Source organism: Neomonachus schauinslandi, chromosome 9, assembly GCF_002201575.2.
Source record: "Neomonachus schauinslandi chromosome 9, ASM220157v2, whole genome shotgun sequence".
In the NCBI taxonomy this organism is placed as follows: Eukaryota; Metazoa; Chordata; class Mammalia; order Carnivora; family Phocidae; genus Neomonachus; species Neomonachus schauinslandi.
The window spans coordinates 8,188,425-8,206,758 of NC_058411.1; the positions used below are offsets into that span (position 1 = coordinate 8,188,425).

Below are 18,334 nucleotides of genomic sequence, written 5' to 3' on the forward strand. Positions count from 1 at the left end.
TTGTTTTTTGCATTTTGGTTTATTTATACTAAGATGTTCTAAAGAATTACTTTATTCTTAATTGCCTTATTATAGGAAACTGAGCCAAAGCTGTCACCTAGCTGGAATCCCAAAATTGTGTATGAGCCACACCCACAACTAACTAGAAATTTACCAGAGGTAGCGCCCTCTGACCCAGTGCAGATTGGAGGGCTAACTGGTAGGCTGGAGTTGAGTCTCACATTGAAACAGAATGAAGTACTTCCTGGAGCTAAGGTCAGTATTTGTTTCATTTTCTATAGTTAAAACAGAAGTACAAGTATTATTTAATGTGTGCAGTGACCCACCAATTGGCCACTGTGGGTTGTCCTGTAACTAGGGTGCCCTCTGTCCTGGAGTGCATGTTCGTCATCTCAGCTGGTGCCTCTGTCCTTAGGTGTCAGGGCCTCTGCTCAGGCTCAGGTATTAGTACTGTCTCCTGCACTCACTTTCCCCCGTTCTAGCCGTTCAGAAACATTCATGAGTTAATAAATTAGGAATTTATTAAAGACTTTCTGTCATCATAACTTTCAGTTTAAAGGAGAAGAATATGGAAGTAAGAAGTTGACTATAGAAGGTGTTTAATTGTATGCATGTAAAAATGCCCACCTAGATGTGTTTTGAACGGAATGACCATTTTTATAGTTGTACAATGTTTATGAAAAGAGATTGATTTTTTTTTTTTTTCCGTGATGTCTCATGGCTTTTTGAAGACCCTGTAAAGACAACTGCACTTGGTTCTTAGGGAACAGTATTGAACAGTCTGCTGGAGAATCAGGAAGCCTATATTTATTTAGTCTGTTAAAAATGTCTTTGTGAAGTGTTATTTTCAAACTTTGAAAACTAATTTTCTATATAATCTCTGTAAAATGTAGTTTAAATTAAGAAAATATCAGGATTTGTTCATCTGTTTACTCACTGGGCTAACTAGCTGTAGATGTTGGAGTAAACTGGATGCTGGGCCCTATGCAGTTTCTTGGGTGAGATACAGAGAAGAGGGGAATACTGTCTTTGCCTTAATACAACGTATAATAAGGGGTATAGACATTGCTGTGGGGACATGGAAGAGGAAGCAACTGAGTACTCGTGCATGCACATAAGATTTTCAGACGATTGAGGATCTCCAGCAATCCGTCCTTGGATTGGCACACCTGGCTACAGTTAGAAGCAGAGGAAGGTGATGATCAGAATGCCAACCTTCCTGTTGCTGATTACTTCCTCTCCTTTGTTTACCGCTCTGTCCTACTTCAGGTGGTACGAAATCCTTTCACCAGATCTTAAGCCTGTTCATAAAATAACAGGAAAGCCCTAGGTCTGTTTCAGCATGACAGGGAATCCCCTGAGGTGCTGACTTCCTTGGGGAAACTAACACACCCATGCCTCTGGGGAATGCATTAGCTATTTCTTGAAGAAGGAAGAACCATGGCAGTCACTTTTATAGTTCTGTTTTGATTAGCTAGTCCTCAACATCTGTATACTTGATCTTTATGCAGACCTGAACTTTTGCACATTAGGTGTTGATTTGTAGAAGTGCCTTTTTAAAAAAAAAATTATTTTATTTATTTATTATTATTATTTATTTATTTTATTTATTTGACAGAGGAGAGACACAGCGAGAGAGGGAACACAGGCAGGGGGAGTGGGAGAGGGAGAAGCAGGCTTCCCGTTGAGCAGGGAGCCCGATGCGAGGCTCAATCCCAGGACCCTGGGATCATGACCTGAGCTGAAGGCAGATGCTTAACGACTGAGCCACCCAGGCGCCCCTGTGTAAGTGCCTTTTCGATGTTACTTTTGGACATCTGTGTATTAGGTGACAAGTGAACATCTGGAATTTATAGCATGATGGCATTGTTTGCCAGCCAGTGTTTGATATTTGGAGTTATTACCATCCTTGTCTACATGGTAATTTTTGTGTAGTAACTTGAGTTTGAGTACCTTTTGTTCTTACTTAATGAAAATGAAGGCTAAAGTTCTAGATATTAGCTTTGAGAAACATAAATCCCATAAACTTAATGCCGTGTAGACAAAGATGGCATTGGTTAGGGGTGCTCAAGTGTCAGATCTTTAGTCTCGCCAATGTTCATTAGATCCACAGGTTTTCCAACTGGGATCAAAATGTTATGAAAGTTTTGGGGGGTGCTCCTGGGTGGCTCAGTCAGTTAAGTGTCCGACTCTTGATTTTCGCTCAGGTCATGATCTCAGGGTCGTGAGATTGAGCCCTCGCTCAGTACAGAATCTTATTTGAGATCTCTCTCTCCCTCTTCCTTTGCCCCCTGCCCCTTGTATGTGCATGTGCGTGCTCGCTCTCTAAAATAAATTAAAAAAAATTTTTTTTAGTTCTCTGAGATGGTACCCACCCCAAATAGTGTGTCAGCTTGATAGCTCACATGTTCAGTTTTAGCATATACTTTCAGGAGTGTATAAGAAAATAGAGGAGCTGTATGTATTGAATTTATAGACATTTTGTTTAGTTACTGTCATATTGAGTTTGAAATTATTTCAGTTATGTTCTGTTTTTTCTATTTCCAGAGGAAAGTAAGAGCTGCTTTGTTCTTTGTATGCCAAATTTAGAATGTACAAATAATATTTCTATGAACATTAGAAGTGAAACTCTTGATAATCCATCCTAATAAAGGTCAGAGATTATGTTTTCAATACTAAGAAATTTAAAACCAATTTTTAAATATGGCTTGTAATCAGAAAGATTTTCCCACTGTCCCCAGCCTAAACTCCTTGCTGATTCATCGTCTGGGATGGCAGCTGTCAGCAAGGAGCTCCAAAAAAACAAATCCACCGAGAGCCATATCATGGGAGGAGTGAGGGCTTCCCATCTAGGTCAGCCTAGGTTAAAATTCTGGCTCTGGGTCTGTAGATGGCCTTGTGCAGATTTTTATGATCCCGTGTCCTCGTCTGTAAAACAGATGCCTTTCTAGAATGAGTGGAAATGTAATAAAAGCATAATGCCCCAACACTCAGAAAAAGGTGATAGTGAGGATTGTTATTCCTGGAGAATACATTATATTCTCCGATAATGGAAGGATCTTGGCATTACTATGTAATATTTTTTTGTTTTTAGAATCAGAAGAAATTTGTCCAGCCTCCCCCCCCCCGCCGGAAGATACCATTTTGCAAATATAAATGTTAATTGAATTTTAAAATTGCGAAATGATATAAAGATAATAGGAGTGTTAGCATTAGCCCTAAGAGGAGGTGAGTGAAAAGTAAGGCAGGCATACTCAACTTGTTAGAATGTGATGTAGAGGGCGCCCGGGTGGCTCAGTTGGTTAAGCGACTGCCTTCGGCTCAGGTCATGATCCCGGAGTCCTGGGATCGAGTCCCACATCGGGCTCCCGGCTCAGCGGGGAGCCTGCTTCTCCCTCAGACCCTCTCCCCTCTCATGCTGTTTCTCTCTCTCTTTCTCTCAAATAAATAAATAAATAAAATCTTTAAAAAAAAAAAAAAGAATTTGATGTAGAAAATAGAGTAATTGTTTTGTCAGAATATACTCCATAGGAATCAGGATGAGACCAGCTGGGGCTTTTATTTCCGTGAGGAAAAATGGACAAAGACTTGGAAAAGAGCAAGGCAGTCCACATGAGCACCCACTTCGTAGGCATCTCTGCCGTGGCCTGCGCTTTCCTGTCCAGCAGAGAGCAGGCTTTGTGGAACCCTGCCTGCACGTGTGGAGAGGCACACTGTTGGTAGGGAAGGGCCTCACATGCTCTGTTAGGGAGTGTTATCCATGCGCGAACTTGAGAAAGCCAACTTTATTTGCTCTTGGCTTGAATCCCGCTTTGAGGATTATGATTTGAGTCTTCAGATCCTGTTGGGAATGAATTCTGTGCTGCTGCTGTCTTCATATTCTTCCTAGTGACTGTGACTTGAAGCCTCCTCAAATACCTGAAATACTCAGAAAACTCAGAGATAAAAATAGGACAGGGCGCCTGGGTGGCTCAGTTGGTTAAGCGACTGCCTTCGGCTCAGGTCATGATCCTGGAGTCCCGGGATCGAGTCCCGCATCGGGCTCCCTGCTCGGCAGGGAGTCTGCTTCTCCCTCTGACCCTCCTCCCTCTCATGCTCTCTGTCTCTCATTCTCTCTCTCGCAAATAAATAAAATCTTTAAAAAAAATAAAAAATTAAAAAAAAAAATAGGACATTGGACTTGCCAACATGGAATTTTGCAGGAGGATTTTCCCCCTTAGAACAACAGTTTGGTGGCCTTTAAGTCTTTCATTTAGATTGTGTGAATTAGTGGAGGGAATCTTAGGTGAAGGAATCCAAGACTTAAGTAATCAGTCATTAAAGTGTACTGGGATTTGTGGTGATGAAATTTTAAAGAGTGTTTATCCTGAATGGCTTTTTTTTTTTTTTTTTGAAGTTGGATCTTGATGGACAGATAGACTCTATTCATCTATTCCTGTCACCAAGGCAGGTGCACTTGCTTTTGGATATGTTAGCAGCTGTTGCTGGACCAGGCAAGTATGGCAAGAGGCAACTCTGTTACTATTTTTGATTATTAAAAACTTTTTAGATTCTGTGATCCCTAGCTAGTTGCTTAAAGCTACTGCATAGCTCTGATTAATATTAAATAGTGGTAGTTCTGCATTGACTGTGGCATGAAGTTGCCGTTGGTATTGGACAAGTGGGTTTTGGGAGAGAGATGATTGATTAACCCCAAATTTAATTACTGTTTTGCTTTCCTTTCTATACTTGTAGAAAATTCTAGCAAAATAGGGTTAGCTAATAAAGATAGAAAAAACCGACCCATGCAGCAAGAAGAGGAATATCGAATTCAGATGGAATTAAACCGGTATTATTTGAGAAAAGATTCCCTCTCAGCAGGTGTATCTTCAGAGCAAAGCTTTTATGAGACAGAATCCGCTCGTACACCTTCTAGCCGTGGTAAGTGTCTGAAACAATTGACACTGGATTCCTACAACGTTATCATAGAGCAAAGTAAACTTAATTTGGCCATTGTGAAATGGAGTTTAGTAATGAAAGAACGAAAGATCTGTGATCTAAGAAGGTTTAAATTTGTAAGTTGATCTAACCGCAGCATAACAGTGATGCACTGGCTCATGTATCTTTTTTTGAGTGTCTTATCTTGTTTTGTAAATCATGACTTCTTTTTTATTCTAAGGACAATTTACAAAAATGTAGATTTACACAAAAGATAAATTGGGGTAATTACTCATTTTGTCAAATTCTTATATGCTCGTATGATGATTTACGGTTAGAGGCCCTTAAATGGAACCTTTTTTTCTACTCTTCCATCAATTACACGTAAATACAGTCTTTACACAGTTTACTTTGCATTTTTACAGGTGTTTTAGAATGTTTAACACTAATACCTTAACTAATAAGAATCCATTTAAGTATAGAATGTTGAACTAAATAAGTTTTAAAATCTACTCAAGAAATTTTGGTCATAACAAACTTCATTTGCATGAGAGTAAAACAACCTCCAGAAAGAAGTGAAATGTAAATAAAATTCTAAATAATACATTCAGGTTTTTTTTTTTTTTTTTTTAAAGAGTTGTATTCATATGAAACCAGAGATTACAAGATCTTTATACTATTTTAAAGTTGGATTTTAACTTCTAAATTGTCATATGATACTTAAAAATATACCACGTAGTACTGCAAATCTTACATTAAAAAAAAACCAAACAAAAAGCAAGTTCACCAGTAGGATAGCATAACGTTTTGTTAACTTGTATTTGGTTGAGTTTTTACTATCTTGGATCCTCACAAATTACCCCATCAGAAGTAATGTAAATTGTAGGGCATCACTGTACTTCAGATAATCTGAAGAATATTATATTAATGTATGTTAACTTAATTTAAAGACATGAATTATATAACTGACAAGGTTTAATTCTGTCTAGAAGAAGAAGTTTTCTTCTCCATGGCTGATATGGACATGTCCCATAGTCTCTCTTCTCTTCCACCTCTGGGAGACCCTCCAAATATGGACCTTGAGTTGTCATTAACTAGTACATATACAAATACTCCAGCAGGATCTCCATTAAGTGCTACTGTGGTAAAGTATTTAAATTTTGTTCTATTCTTGAAAAGTGGCTTCTGAAATTCTACACTTTATTCATGTGATTTAAAAAAATTCTTTTACAGCTTCAGCCAACGTGGGGAGATTTCCTTGAACATCATAAAGAACAACCAGTAAGAGGGTCCACATTGCCGTCCAACCTAGTTCACCCACCAAATTTACAGAAGACTTGTAAGTTGTGTAAGACACTTACGGTAGTTTTCCACTGGAATTTATTTATTTTATTATTTTTTAAAGATTTTATTTATTTATTTGAGAGACACAGCAAGAGAGGGAACACAAGCAGGGGGAGTGGGAGAGGGAGAAGCAGGTTTCCCATGGAGCAGGGAGTCCGATGCGGGGCTCGATCCCAGGACCCTGGGATCCTGACCTGAGCTGAAGGCAGATGCTTAACGACTGAGCCACCCAGGCACCCCTTCCACTGGCATTAAAAAAAAAAAAAAAAAAAATTAAGTTGTTTCTTTCTAGAAAATGCCATTCTACTGCTGCTTTTCTTTCCCCTCATACATTTTTTTTTGAGCTAGGCCATTTGACAAAGTTTAGAAAGAAAATGTGAAGCATGGTTGAACAACTCAACCATGAAGTATTTTAGAATACTTGCCAATTCACTGTAGTCTTTGTGTATTTAAGTATCTTTAGTAAAAAGTACACTGTAAGTTTCATATTATTATTGTAGTTTAGGAGTCTCAGTCAACCATTAATACTTGTTCCATTGTTTACACTTTCCTTGAAAGAGAACCTCAGGTCTCTTCTCCGCAAAATTTAATTGAAATAGACACAAGGCTTAAAAGAAAATTTGGTGAGCAGCTTTTGGGTTGATCTGCAACTTTTCCGATACAGTTTTATTAATGCAAAACTTTTGTTCATGTTTCTTTTTGATGCTTCAAGTATCAAGGATCCTGAATATCAAATGCAGAAAGATAACAATTTATCTTGTTTAATATCAAATATCATTCAAACTGTTGGGTGTTCACCTGCTTTTTAAACTAACACATGAGTAAATGCTTTATAATTTTGATATAATGGATTGTTTTTAAGTATTAAATTTTATGTATATAATTTTAACCCATGTGTTTCAGCTCTCCCATCTAGATCTGTTTCAGTGGATGAATCCAGGCCTGAACTTATTTTTAGACTAGCTGTGGGAACCTTTTCCATCTCTGTGCTTCACATCGATCCTTTATCTCCACCTGAAACATCACTGAACCTTAATCCATTGACGCCTTTGGCGATAGCGTTCTTTACCTGTATAGAAAAGATTGACCCAGCAAGATTTTCAACAGATGATTTTAAGTCTTTCCGAGCAGTATTTGCGGAAGCTTGCAAACACGATCACCTTAGGTAAATTCTCTCGTGTTTATTAATGATGCTTGAAAAAGAACCAGATGGGGACATTTTTATCTGCCTAACTCTGTTTTTCTGATTCGCATTTTATTTGTAAATGAGGGAATGAGTGAGGTTTTCTTGCAGTGCTACAAAAATGTTTACCATAGAATCTTTTATTCAGCTTACTTGGCATGCAAAACTATTTACATATAAGATTGAGATAATCTGGAGTTTTCTCTGCTCTTGACAATTTTTTTTAAGTTTTTTTTTTTTTTTTTAATTCATTAGAGAGCACAAGTGAGAACATGAACAGGTGGGAGGGGCCGAGGGAGAGGGAGAAGCAGACTCTGCTGAGCTGGGTGCCCAGTGCGGGACTCGATCCCAGGACCACAGGATCATGACCTGAGCTGAAGGCAGACGCTTAACCCACTGAGCCACCCAGGTGCCCTTGACAAGTTTTTTTGGACCACATTTTGCTGATTAAAATATTGACACCATTATAATCATAAGAATAGTTCTTATTGTCACTGGCTCAGTGGAGATGGCAGTGGTGGTGAGAGTGGAGTGAGCTAATGAGAAGGGATGTGGAACAACATGACCCCCATGCCACTGTCTGTGGGATGGGGAAGGGTAACAAGGCTGATCCTGAGCCCGGATGCTACACTTTCAATTTCTGCTTTAAAAAATTAAAGCCATCTGGGGGCATGTGGGTGGCTCAGATGGTTAAGTGTCCAACTCTTGATCTTAGCTCAGGTCTTGATCTCAGGGTCGTGAGTTCAGGCCCCAAATTGGGCTCCACGCTGGGCATGGAGCTTACTTAAAAACAATAACAAAACTTCATTAAAAAAAAAAAAATTAAAGCCGTTCACATAGCCAGTGATCCTTTCATGGGTTGAGTCCTAATGAATGAGGAGATAATTAAATTTGTAAGTATAATATTGTTAATATGTAAACATTGCTCATCTTAATGTGAAAGTTATCTTTCGATCATATTTTATACAACAATTTAGGCACATATTAATATTTTTAGGAAAGTTTGGCCTTTTAATTTTGATTTTTTTTGAAGTATTAAAATTAATATACAGAGTAGTTTTTATACCTAGCTAAAGAGACTCTACAAGTTAGGGCCATAGTATTTATAATTAAACTGTAAAAACATTTTGACAAGGTTTCAAATGTGCCAGTAGGAAATAAAAGCAGCAAAAATAGGAAGACAACTTTCACTTGAGATCCACTGACTGAAGGTTTTTAAATATTGCATGAGGCTTTTAAATAATTTTAAGAATCTACTGCATATATTTTGAAAGATTTTTGTCCGCTCCAGTGTAAATTTTAAAATATTAAAGAAGGGAGGGCAGGGTTGGGAAATAAATATATCCTGGCTAATTTCCTATCAGAAATTGCTTTCTTATCTCAGGGAATGGGAAATTTGAAGCAGTCTTTCTGGTTAATACCCTTAGGAATATTATTATATATTAGAATATGTACTTTATTAACACTTGTGTACTATTCTTTGACACATTCGTTAACCTAGAAGTATATGAATACTCTTAAATGTTTCATTTTCTGTAATAGATTTATAGGTACTGGCATCAAAGTGTCCTATGAACAAAGACAAAGATCAGCTTCCCGATATTTTAGTACTGATATGTCCATTGGGCAAATGGAACTTTTGGAATGCCTCTTTCCAACTGATTCTCATTCTGTTCCTCCTCACTACACAGAGGTAAATGCTAGATACTTTGTCTTTAGGATCATTCTTTAAATCTACCTTGCTTTTAAAGAGTTATATTAATAGCAATGATTTTATTTAAAAAAAAGCATAGGAAGCCATTAGAGGAAGGAAGTGTGCATGTGTACGCATTTGTATTTCGTTGAAACATTTTAAAGTATGGCATTCAAGGTCATTGTAAGAGTCTGTTAGAATTTTTTAGAGTTGACTTGTTTTAGAGTGGCAGACAGATTATGGGACAGATGACTTTATTTCCCTAATTTTTCAAGCACTATTAATTTCAGAAGTCTGTTAAACGAATACTGAATACCTGCAGTGTGCTAGTAAGCACTGTTCAAGACAAGCACAGTGTCTTTTGTTTATTTATTATTAGTCTGATTTTTTTTTTTCCAATTCTAAAAGTGTGTGCTAGGGAAACTTTTCAAAGTTATCAAGATAACATTTATTGCTGTTAACTTTGCCCTTGTACATTATTTTATTTTCAAAGTACTTTCTTGGGCGTTAATTCACTTGAATTCTCATGTACCTTCTGCAGATGAGATACTAAGTATCACAGAAATTAACTTGTCTTAAGATTTACATTGCTTGTGAATGACCAAAATGAAATGTAAAATGAGCTTTCCTGATTTCAAAAAAGTCTTTCCACCACTAGCACCTCTGTTAATTCATGGGATGTATTACAGTTTAATATCTTACATTTATTTTTGTCTTTGTTTGTAAGCTTTTAATGTTCCATTCCAAAGAACGAACTGATTCCCATCCCCCTGTGTGTCTTCAGCTTCATTATAAGCATTCTGAGAATAAAGGACCCCAGGTAAGAAGCCTTATTGTGTGATACCACCTATAAATTTTCATTTGATATGTATTTTGTCACAATCATACAGTTTCCACTAAATTTTATAGTACTGTTAGTGATCATATTAATGTTTTTCCTTTTTTTTTTTAAAGGGTAATCAAGCAAGACTTAGTTCTGTTCCTCAGAAGGCAGAATTACAAATTAAGTTAAATCCTGTGTTTTGTGAGCTGGATATCAGTATTGTGGACAGGTTAAATTCTTTGCTTCAACCACAAAAGCTTACTACGGTAGAAATGATGGCATCGCACATGTATACTTCATACAATAAACATACTAGTCTGGTAAGTATTCAGAACATTACAAATACTAATCCTAATTATAGCTAGCTAATGGGCTTATTGGGATCATTTCTGAGCTTAAGTATTCTTAATGGATTAAGTAGCATATATTAAAACAGTATTATTCATAATGAAAAGATGGAGACTTTTATGTCTAGATGGTAGGCTAGCTGAATAAGGTTTGCTAATATATTGAGTGAAATTTTATGTGGCCATTTTGAATGATGGTTATAAAGATGGTGTAGTCGCATGAAGAAAGCTCATGAAGGAGTATTAAGAGAAAAAGTGAAACATATTATTCCACAGAAACTTTTATCACAACTGTGTAAATAAAATTGAGGTATAGAGAAAGAATGGATAGAAATATACCAGTTGGTAGCACTGATTATGTTAGAGCATAGAATTGGATTTCCTTTCCCTCTCTGTGTTTATTTGAATTTTATAAGTTGTGATTATAATATCTGTAGAAAATTTATTCACACCTTTAGTAAAGTACCTGATCTGCCTATAAAACGTAGCCCATATATTGTAAGGTACACTTTTGAAAGTGGGAACATAATTTATAGCATTGTGTTATTGAGCATCACATTAGGTCACTTTACTTAGATCTGTCTGGTGCATGGTGCCTTTTCTAAGCAGTTTAAGTAAGTCATATTTGCAAGAAATCTGTGAGGAATCTTCGGCTGGAACTGGGGAGCTCTCGGACCAGGAACAGATAGAGAAAACTTTGGTTAAAAGAAAAGGGAGGAGGTGTTTTTCTACTTGTTTCTCCCTTAATTAGTGGTGGGTAGTCACATTAAATCAGCATTTTTTATTTATTGTCACCAATTACTAGTTATTTCAAGTTTTTTGGGATAGTGTGCATATTTGCTGTTAGCCATAGATGTGCTGGGATGATGGTTAATCTCTTGGGTTATTTTTGCTGAGAGTGGGGGTTAGTGTTACAAAGTCTAAGAGGGGGGAGAGAGAGAATAGGTGTGCTAAAAATCCCAGTCCAGGGTAAGAAAGGAACTCCCTAATCCAGGAGGTTAGACACTGATTCATGAAGTGGAGTGTTACCACCTGCAGTGTACTCTGGGCTAAAGCTTTAGAAGCTTCAGTACGTTTTAGAAAAACAAAAAACAAACAGAAATAGACTTTTATCTGAAGGGCATGTTCTTTTTTTTTTTTTTTAGATTTTATTTATTTATTTGACAGAGACACAGTGAGAGAGGGAACACAAGCAGGGGGAGTGGGAGAGGGAGAAGCAGGCTTCCCGCTGAGCAGGGAGCCTGATGCGGGACTCGATCCCAGGATTCTGAGATCATGACCTGAGCCGAAGGCAGACGCTTAAGGACTGAGCCACCCAGGTGCCCCTGAAGGGCATGTTCTTTGACCCTTTTGCTGTAACATGGCTTTGAGTAGAGGGTGCATATGTGTCTTGGTTTCTTTTTTTTTTTTTAATTTATTTATTTGAGAGAGAGAGAGAGAGAGAGAGCACATGAGAGGGGGGAGGGTCAGAGGGAGAAGCAGACTCCCTGCCGAGCAGGGAGCCCGATGCGGGACTCGATCCTGGGACTCCAGGATCATGACCTGAGCCGAAGGCAGTCGCTTAAACAACTGAGCCACCCAGGCGCCCGTGTCTTGGTTTCTAAGGGCCGTTTGATGGACTCATACCCTTGGGTTGGATGGGAGCTCAGAGTGAGTCATTTGGTGAATATTTGGAACTTAGGCTGTGCCAGGCTCTAGGCTTAGTCCTGGAAATACAGAGTCAAGTCAGGGATGGGCCCTTACATTTGGCATGATCTATCTTATTTCACATCAAGTCTTTAAAGGAGCATGTTGGAGATAAATCCTTCAAATTGAATGTTGAGTTGATTTTTAACTGTATTGGATTTATTGACAACCAAATTAATGCTGGTGTTTTTTAGTCTTTAGTGATATGTGTATACATCTGTGGCACCTATGTCTTCACTTCGGTTTGGTTTTTATTTTGATTGATTGATTTTGACTTATTTGGTTGAACTTTTGCCAGTTATTTGAAGTTTTATCGGTAACTATTACATTATAGAATTTCATTACACTAAATTAATATGGTAGTAGTTAATTTGAATTGTATTTTAATTCATTATACTGAATGAGGAAATAGTGATTATGCATACTGTAATGTTGAATATTAATGTCATTTATGTTTACCTAATTTGATGTTTTGACATATTTTTGATATTTTGTGTTTTAGCACAAGGCTTTCACTGAAGTATTTCTGGATGATTCACATAATCCTGCAAATTGTCGGATATCAGTACAAGTGGCCACACCGGCGTTAAACCTTTCTGTTCGCTTCCCAATACCTGATCTTCGGTCAGATCAAGAAAGAGGACCATGGTTTAAGAAGTCACTTCAAAAGGAGATCCTTCATTTAGCATTCACAGACCTAGAATTTAAGACTGAATTTATAGGAGGATCAACCCCAGAACAAATTAAATTGGAACTTACCTTTAGAGAATTAGTTGGTAAGATTGAACATGCCTGTAAGAGCCAGAGCAGAAACAAACAACTACTACTCAAGCAAACATCATGAAAAAGTCTATGGCAGCCCCCAATATAGACAGTGTTAGAAAGCAAGAGTAATGGCTTTTTTCCAATATTGTATACCAATATGTGATAGAATTGATTTTTTTTTTTTTTAATTGCTAAGCATGATTATTCACTTCATTAAAATACTTTTCTGCAGGGAGTATAATGCTGTAGCTTACTTTTTTTTTTTAAAGATTTTTTTTTGAGAGGGAGAGGGAGGGAAGGAGAGAGAGAGAGAATGAGAGAGAGAGCACCAGCAGGGGAGAGGAAGAGGAAGAAGCAGGCTTCCTGCTGAGCAGGGAGCCCGATGCAGGGCTTGATCCCAGAACCCTGAGATCATGACCTGAGCCGAAGGCAGACGCTTAACCAATTGAGCCAACCCAGACGCTCCTTTAACTTACATTTTTATTGCCACCTGACTACTTACGTTTTGTAGGGCTGAAAGTAACCAGAATTTCTTGAGTGCCACTCTGTGTTAGGTACTGTACTAAGCACTTCACACGTTACTGCTTTCCTTTCATCGTCATGGTTATGGTAGGCTTATTATTTCCAGTTATTTTTTATCATTTATAAGTGAGGAATCCATAGACTTAAGAAGAGGTACCTTCCAAGACCGTGTGGTAGTAAATGGCAGAATCAAGATTCCAGCCGAAGTCTCACACTTGAGCTTTCAATCATCATACTAATCTTTGGTGACTTTCCTTTGTAAAACCTATTGACAGTTTTTCTGTATTTGCTTTTGTCATCTAACAGAATATATATTGACTTAGGGTGAACCAGGTGTATGAGGACCTCTGGAAGATTCTGATGTTTTATTCTGTGGTTCATAAACAACTGCCTCTGCCACTTCACCCTCTCTAACCACACCCTCCCCATGCCACCATATCCTGCTCCTCCATCTCAGGGAATAGGCTGCAAAGTTTTTTTCCCTTGTTCTGAGTTTTACACATCTTTAGAGAGATTTACAATTGACTTGCTGATTATGACTTCCTGAAAGGGCCTTTAGGGGTTGTCTGATCTTCTCTTATCTACAGTGGGAAGAAACTCATTATTCTGGAGGAAAGTCTTTCTTTGTAAAATGGACTGAAAAAGCATGCATAGGATTATTGTGAATGGAAGTAGTTCTTACAGTGCTTGGTACAAAACATTTAAGAAATATAGTTATTATCTCTATGTTCCTAGATTAACTGCATAAACTTTTATGTAGAATAAGCATTCAGTGGCAGTAAGTGGCAACTGCCAAATTTACTATGTCATGATTATGTACCTGACACATTACACTTGGTACCTAAGAATTTGAGTTTGAATAGAAAACATCATCATTATCTGCTCCTCCTGTCTCCCCACATGTACCCATGAAATAGGAACAAAAGAATGAGTGCTGTGCAACTTAATGTTGCACTATGTCCCTGATTGAGGAGATCTTTGCTTATGTTAGGAGGAAACTATCTTTTCTTTCAGCACTTGCAAGAAATGCATTTTAGTTAACCAGTCTTGTTTTATTAGGGTCATTCCAGGAAGATAAAGGAGAACCATCTATTAAGTTTTTCCATGTGTCTAGTGGAGTAGATGGAGATACAGCATCATCAGATGACTTTGACTGGCCACGGTGAGTTAGCAGGTGTATATGGTAGACATTTAATGAGACCCTTTCAAAAAAATGCTGTGGTACTTTTTTTTTTTTTAAAGATTTATTTTTTAGGGGGGGGGAGCAGGGGCATAGGGAGAGGGAGAGAGAATCTTAAGCAGACTCCATGTGCTGAGCTGGAGCTCCACACAGGGCTTGATCACAGGACCCTGAGATCATGACCTGGACCAAAACCGACAGTCAGTTGCTTAACCAATGGCGCTACCCAGGTGCCCCTGCTATAGTACTTTTAATCGGCATTTTGGCTGTTAATTTAAACTAAACATACTCAGCCCTGATGAGAGAACACAGAGAAAGATGGACAAATTAAATTGAAAAATCCATATCGAGTGTACTACTCTATGAAAGGTATGTGTCAATACTGTGAGAGATGGAGGTATAAAATGTGTTCCGTGGTCTCAAGTTACCCCGTTTAATTAGAGGCACAAAAGAATCATTAACCATTTAAAAAAATAGTTCAGAGCTACAGTAGAAGAGTTATATGGCATCATTTGGTTAGTTGTTAAGTGAATTTTATAGTCCGTGATTGCTTTAGGACACTGTTTTTCTTTTCTGCTTTTTTTTTTGTAAAGATTTTATTTATTTATTTGACAGAGAGAGACAGCGAGAGAGGGAACACAGGCAGGGGGAGTGGGAGAGGGAGAAGCAGGCTTCCCGTTGAGCAGGGAGCCCGATGCGGGGCTGGATCCCAGGACCCTGGCATCATGACCTGAGCCGAAGGCAGACGCTTAATGACTGAGCCGCCCAGGCGCCCCAGGACACTGTTTTTCAAGTCTGGGCTTTTACAAAACTTTTACAAAATACTCAGGGGCCCCACCCTGAGATTTTGGGATAGAGCCTGGGCATCAGGATAGTCTAAAAATTACACCAGGTGATTCCAGTGTGAAGGTGGATGTTAAGAACCACTGCTTCAGGATTTCTTAGAAGAATTAATAAAGTATACTTATTAGAGATTATTAATTATTAACATTTGTTAATTATTCATTATATACTGTAACAAGACTATTAATTTAATAGCCTGATAGTGGGCTTGGATATATTTAAAAGGACTTAGTTTACTTGAAATGACTTTTTATTATATTGAAAACTGAATATTTGATATCTGAGAATTAAAGTGACCTTTTTTTGTGCCATTTTCCTGCCAGCCTTTTTTACACCTGCCCCTGTGTATCAGTCCTAGCAGGCTGTTAGGATAGGTGTGATCAGGACGTGCCTGATAATGAGCGGTTTAGTGCATGAGTTTTCATCATAAATGGATCTACTTCAGTTAATTTGGAAGCACAAGTTACATTTAGATGTCTATAAATTAGGAAACAGTCACGATTGTTCATAACAGGAGCCAACTGGCACCACTTAACTAAGGGGAAAAACACGTCGTAGATGCCCCACAGAGGTTTGGTTTGAGGGCACCAGGCCTCCTCACGACAGAGTTGGGAAGGAAACTGCAAAGCCTTTGCTAGTGATGTGCATGGAGTAGGACAGCGGGGGCTCAGGGCGTGGGCTCCTTTACTTCAGGTTTGTAGCTTCAATACAGCAACAAGGCAAGCCTTTTGTTATTGAAATTCCTGAAGGAAAATGCTACTTTGTTGTTGCAGTTCTAAGTTATTCTCTTGTGAGTCTTCGTTTTTCCATTTGAATAATTTCTATGATAGAAGGTTTCTTAGGTGTGCAATATTCTGTAATAGCACAACAGACCCCAGAAGCATTTGGTTTCATGAAAATAAATAGAATTGTTAGGTAAAATTTGTCGGCTATTGATGAAATTGAAAGATAATCTTTTGTCCTCACAAGGTCAGATTTTCAGTTAGCCAAGTATGAAATGTTAATAACCCTTCTTTTATTTGTTTCATCGTTCTACATTTTGAAGTTAATAGCACACTCAGAAGTGGTTACATGAGACACAATTAGACTTTGTAGAAAAGCTGAATCCTATCATCGGTGGTCTTTGTATCAGAGTGCAGGAAAGTTAAAGCCTTGCTGTTCACACTTAGACCTTGATTTTTTAAATTGTCTTTGCTGTCAGAATTGTACTGAAATTAAATCCACCAGCTGTGCATTCCATTTTGGAGCGAATAGCAGCTGAGGAAGAAGAGAGTGATGGCCGCTATCAGGAAGAGGAGGAAGGGGGTGCTCATTCCCTGAAGGATGTTTGTGATCTGCGAAGACCAGCCCCTTCTCCCTTCTCTTCTCGTAGAGTCATGTTTGAAAACGAGCAGGTAAAATGAGCAATGAAGGAATTATCCTTTACCATATAGCAGTCATTTTCATTCTTTGTTTTTTGAAGAAGTACTTTGTATACTGTTATTGCTACGCTTTTAACTCTAAGACTGAATAGTATTTCTTTTCTTGGTTAAAAGTTACATGCTTATTTGTTTGTTTACATGTAAAGTCCCATGGATAGGGCAAGAAGATGCTCCTGTTATTTTAAACATGAAATGGTTATTTCATGCTTTTTTTGCACCAAACTATTGTATTTTAGATGGTGATGCCAGGAGACCCTGTGGAAATGACAGAATTTCAGGATAAAGCAATCAGCAATTCTCACTATGTGCTGGAACTTACGTTACCCAGCATTCATGTAACACTACCTAATAAAAGCTTTTATGAGAAGCTTTATAATAGGTGAGTTTAAACACATTTAGTTGAGTCTTTGGGATTGGACTTCTCTGCCTAACTGTCTCCCTGTTTCCCCACTTGCCCCTTTTCTTTCCTTGCTTTAATATTATCTACCATCACTGGGTACTTTGTGTGGTGTTGATTACAAAACTGTTAACCGTTCCGATGGGCTGTTGTCATAGCAGAGTTTCCTAACCAGTGTGTCTGGTAACTGGGTTACTTGTATGTGAGATGTTTATTCCCTCCACCTTTGTTGGCTGTTTGCTCTCTGTCACCTTACCACAGAGTACTGAGTAAATGTCTTCTATGTGTGCAGTGACATGAAAAGAGTTGGGAGACCCCTGTATGGAGGGCCAACAGGTGCCAGGGGGGGGCAGCTTATATGGGGGGCTAGCACGTGCCGGGGTAGAATCAGAATCCTAGAGTCTTTGTACAAGGAGCATCTTTTTTCAGAGTTTAAAAAAGCATCTTGTTAGAATTATATAGGGTCCTTAAATATATATACCAAGCAAATATGTTGAAATAAATAGCATTCTAGAGTTAAAAGAGCCTAGACTTGGAAGACCTTCACAACTTACCTGCCCTAAGCTCAGTTTCCTCATCTGTAAAATGTAGATGATAACTTGAACCTGTCTCAAAGAGTTGTTTGAAGGATTAGATGATACAGCACTTGAGAAGTTCGGAGAATAGCACCTGGCATTACAATAAGCACTCGGTAGTCCTCTGGTATCATTCCCATCCACTGAAGGAATCACTTCTATAGTAGACCTGAAAGGTGGTCATGTGCTTTTCTAGAAAAAGATGTTCTTAGTATCGGTCATCACTAGCTTCTCATATGTAAGACATGATTCTCATATCTATTAAGCTTTAGAAGCTGCACTGTTGTTTCTGCTGTACATTTACTTGATATCAGATATCTCTGCTCCTTTATTCCTTAACTGTTCATAATAAGCTCTGGATCTCCTTATTGCCTACCAGTGACCAGGATTGTTGGTCTTAGAATCAGAAAATTAAGTTCCAGAAAGATCTATTTAGTTGAGTTGTCTTGATGATGAGATTCACAGGATAGTCTATTTGAGGTGGAGGAAGAAAATGTTAGTTCTTCTGTTCAACTTTAAAACTTTTATTTTTTAATGATTTATTTTAGAGCATGTGCGAGAGTGAGAGAGGCAGAGGGAGAGAGAATCTCAAGCAGACACCGTGTTGAGCATGGAGCCTGACACGGCAGGGCTCGATC

At 38.2% G+C, this 18,334-nt stretch overlaps 1 protein-coding gene across 1 annotated transcript in view; it reads left to right on the forward strand.

Annotated features, from left to right (window-relative positions):
- ATG2B (autophagy related 2B) overlaps positions 1-18,334 on the forward strand; it is an 83,095-nt gene that overhangs the window by 26,974 nt on the left and 37,787 nt on the right. The window contains exons 6-18 of the mRNA XM_021679830.2: positions 76-255; positions 4,397-4,493; positions 4,735-4,920; positions 5,907-6,061; positions 6,151-6,256; positions 7,165-7,426; positions 8,987-9,137; positions 9,865-9,957; positions 10,092-10,280; positions 12,496-12,769; positions 14,340-14,442; positions 16,505-16,697; positions 16,961-17,103. Of these exons, the coding sequence (XP_021535505.1) occupies positions 76-255; positions 4,397-4,493; positions 4,735-4,920; positions 5,907-6,061; positions 6,151-6,256; positions 7,165-7,426; positions 8,987-9,137; positions 9,865-9,957; positions 10,092-10,280; positions 12,496-12,769; positions 14,340-14,442; positions 16,505-16,697; positions 16,961-17,103 (2,132 nt within the window). The remainder of the gene's footprint in view (positions 1-75; positions 256-4,396; positions 4,494-4,734; positions 4,921-5,906; positions 6,062-6,150; positions 6,257-7,164; positions 7,427-8,986; positions 9,138-9,864; positions 9,958-10,091; positions 10,281-12,495; positions 12,770-14,339; positions 14,443-16,504; positions 16,698-16,960; positions 17,104-18,334) is intronic.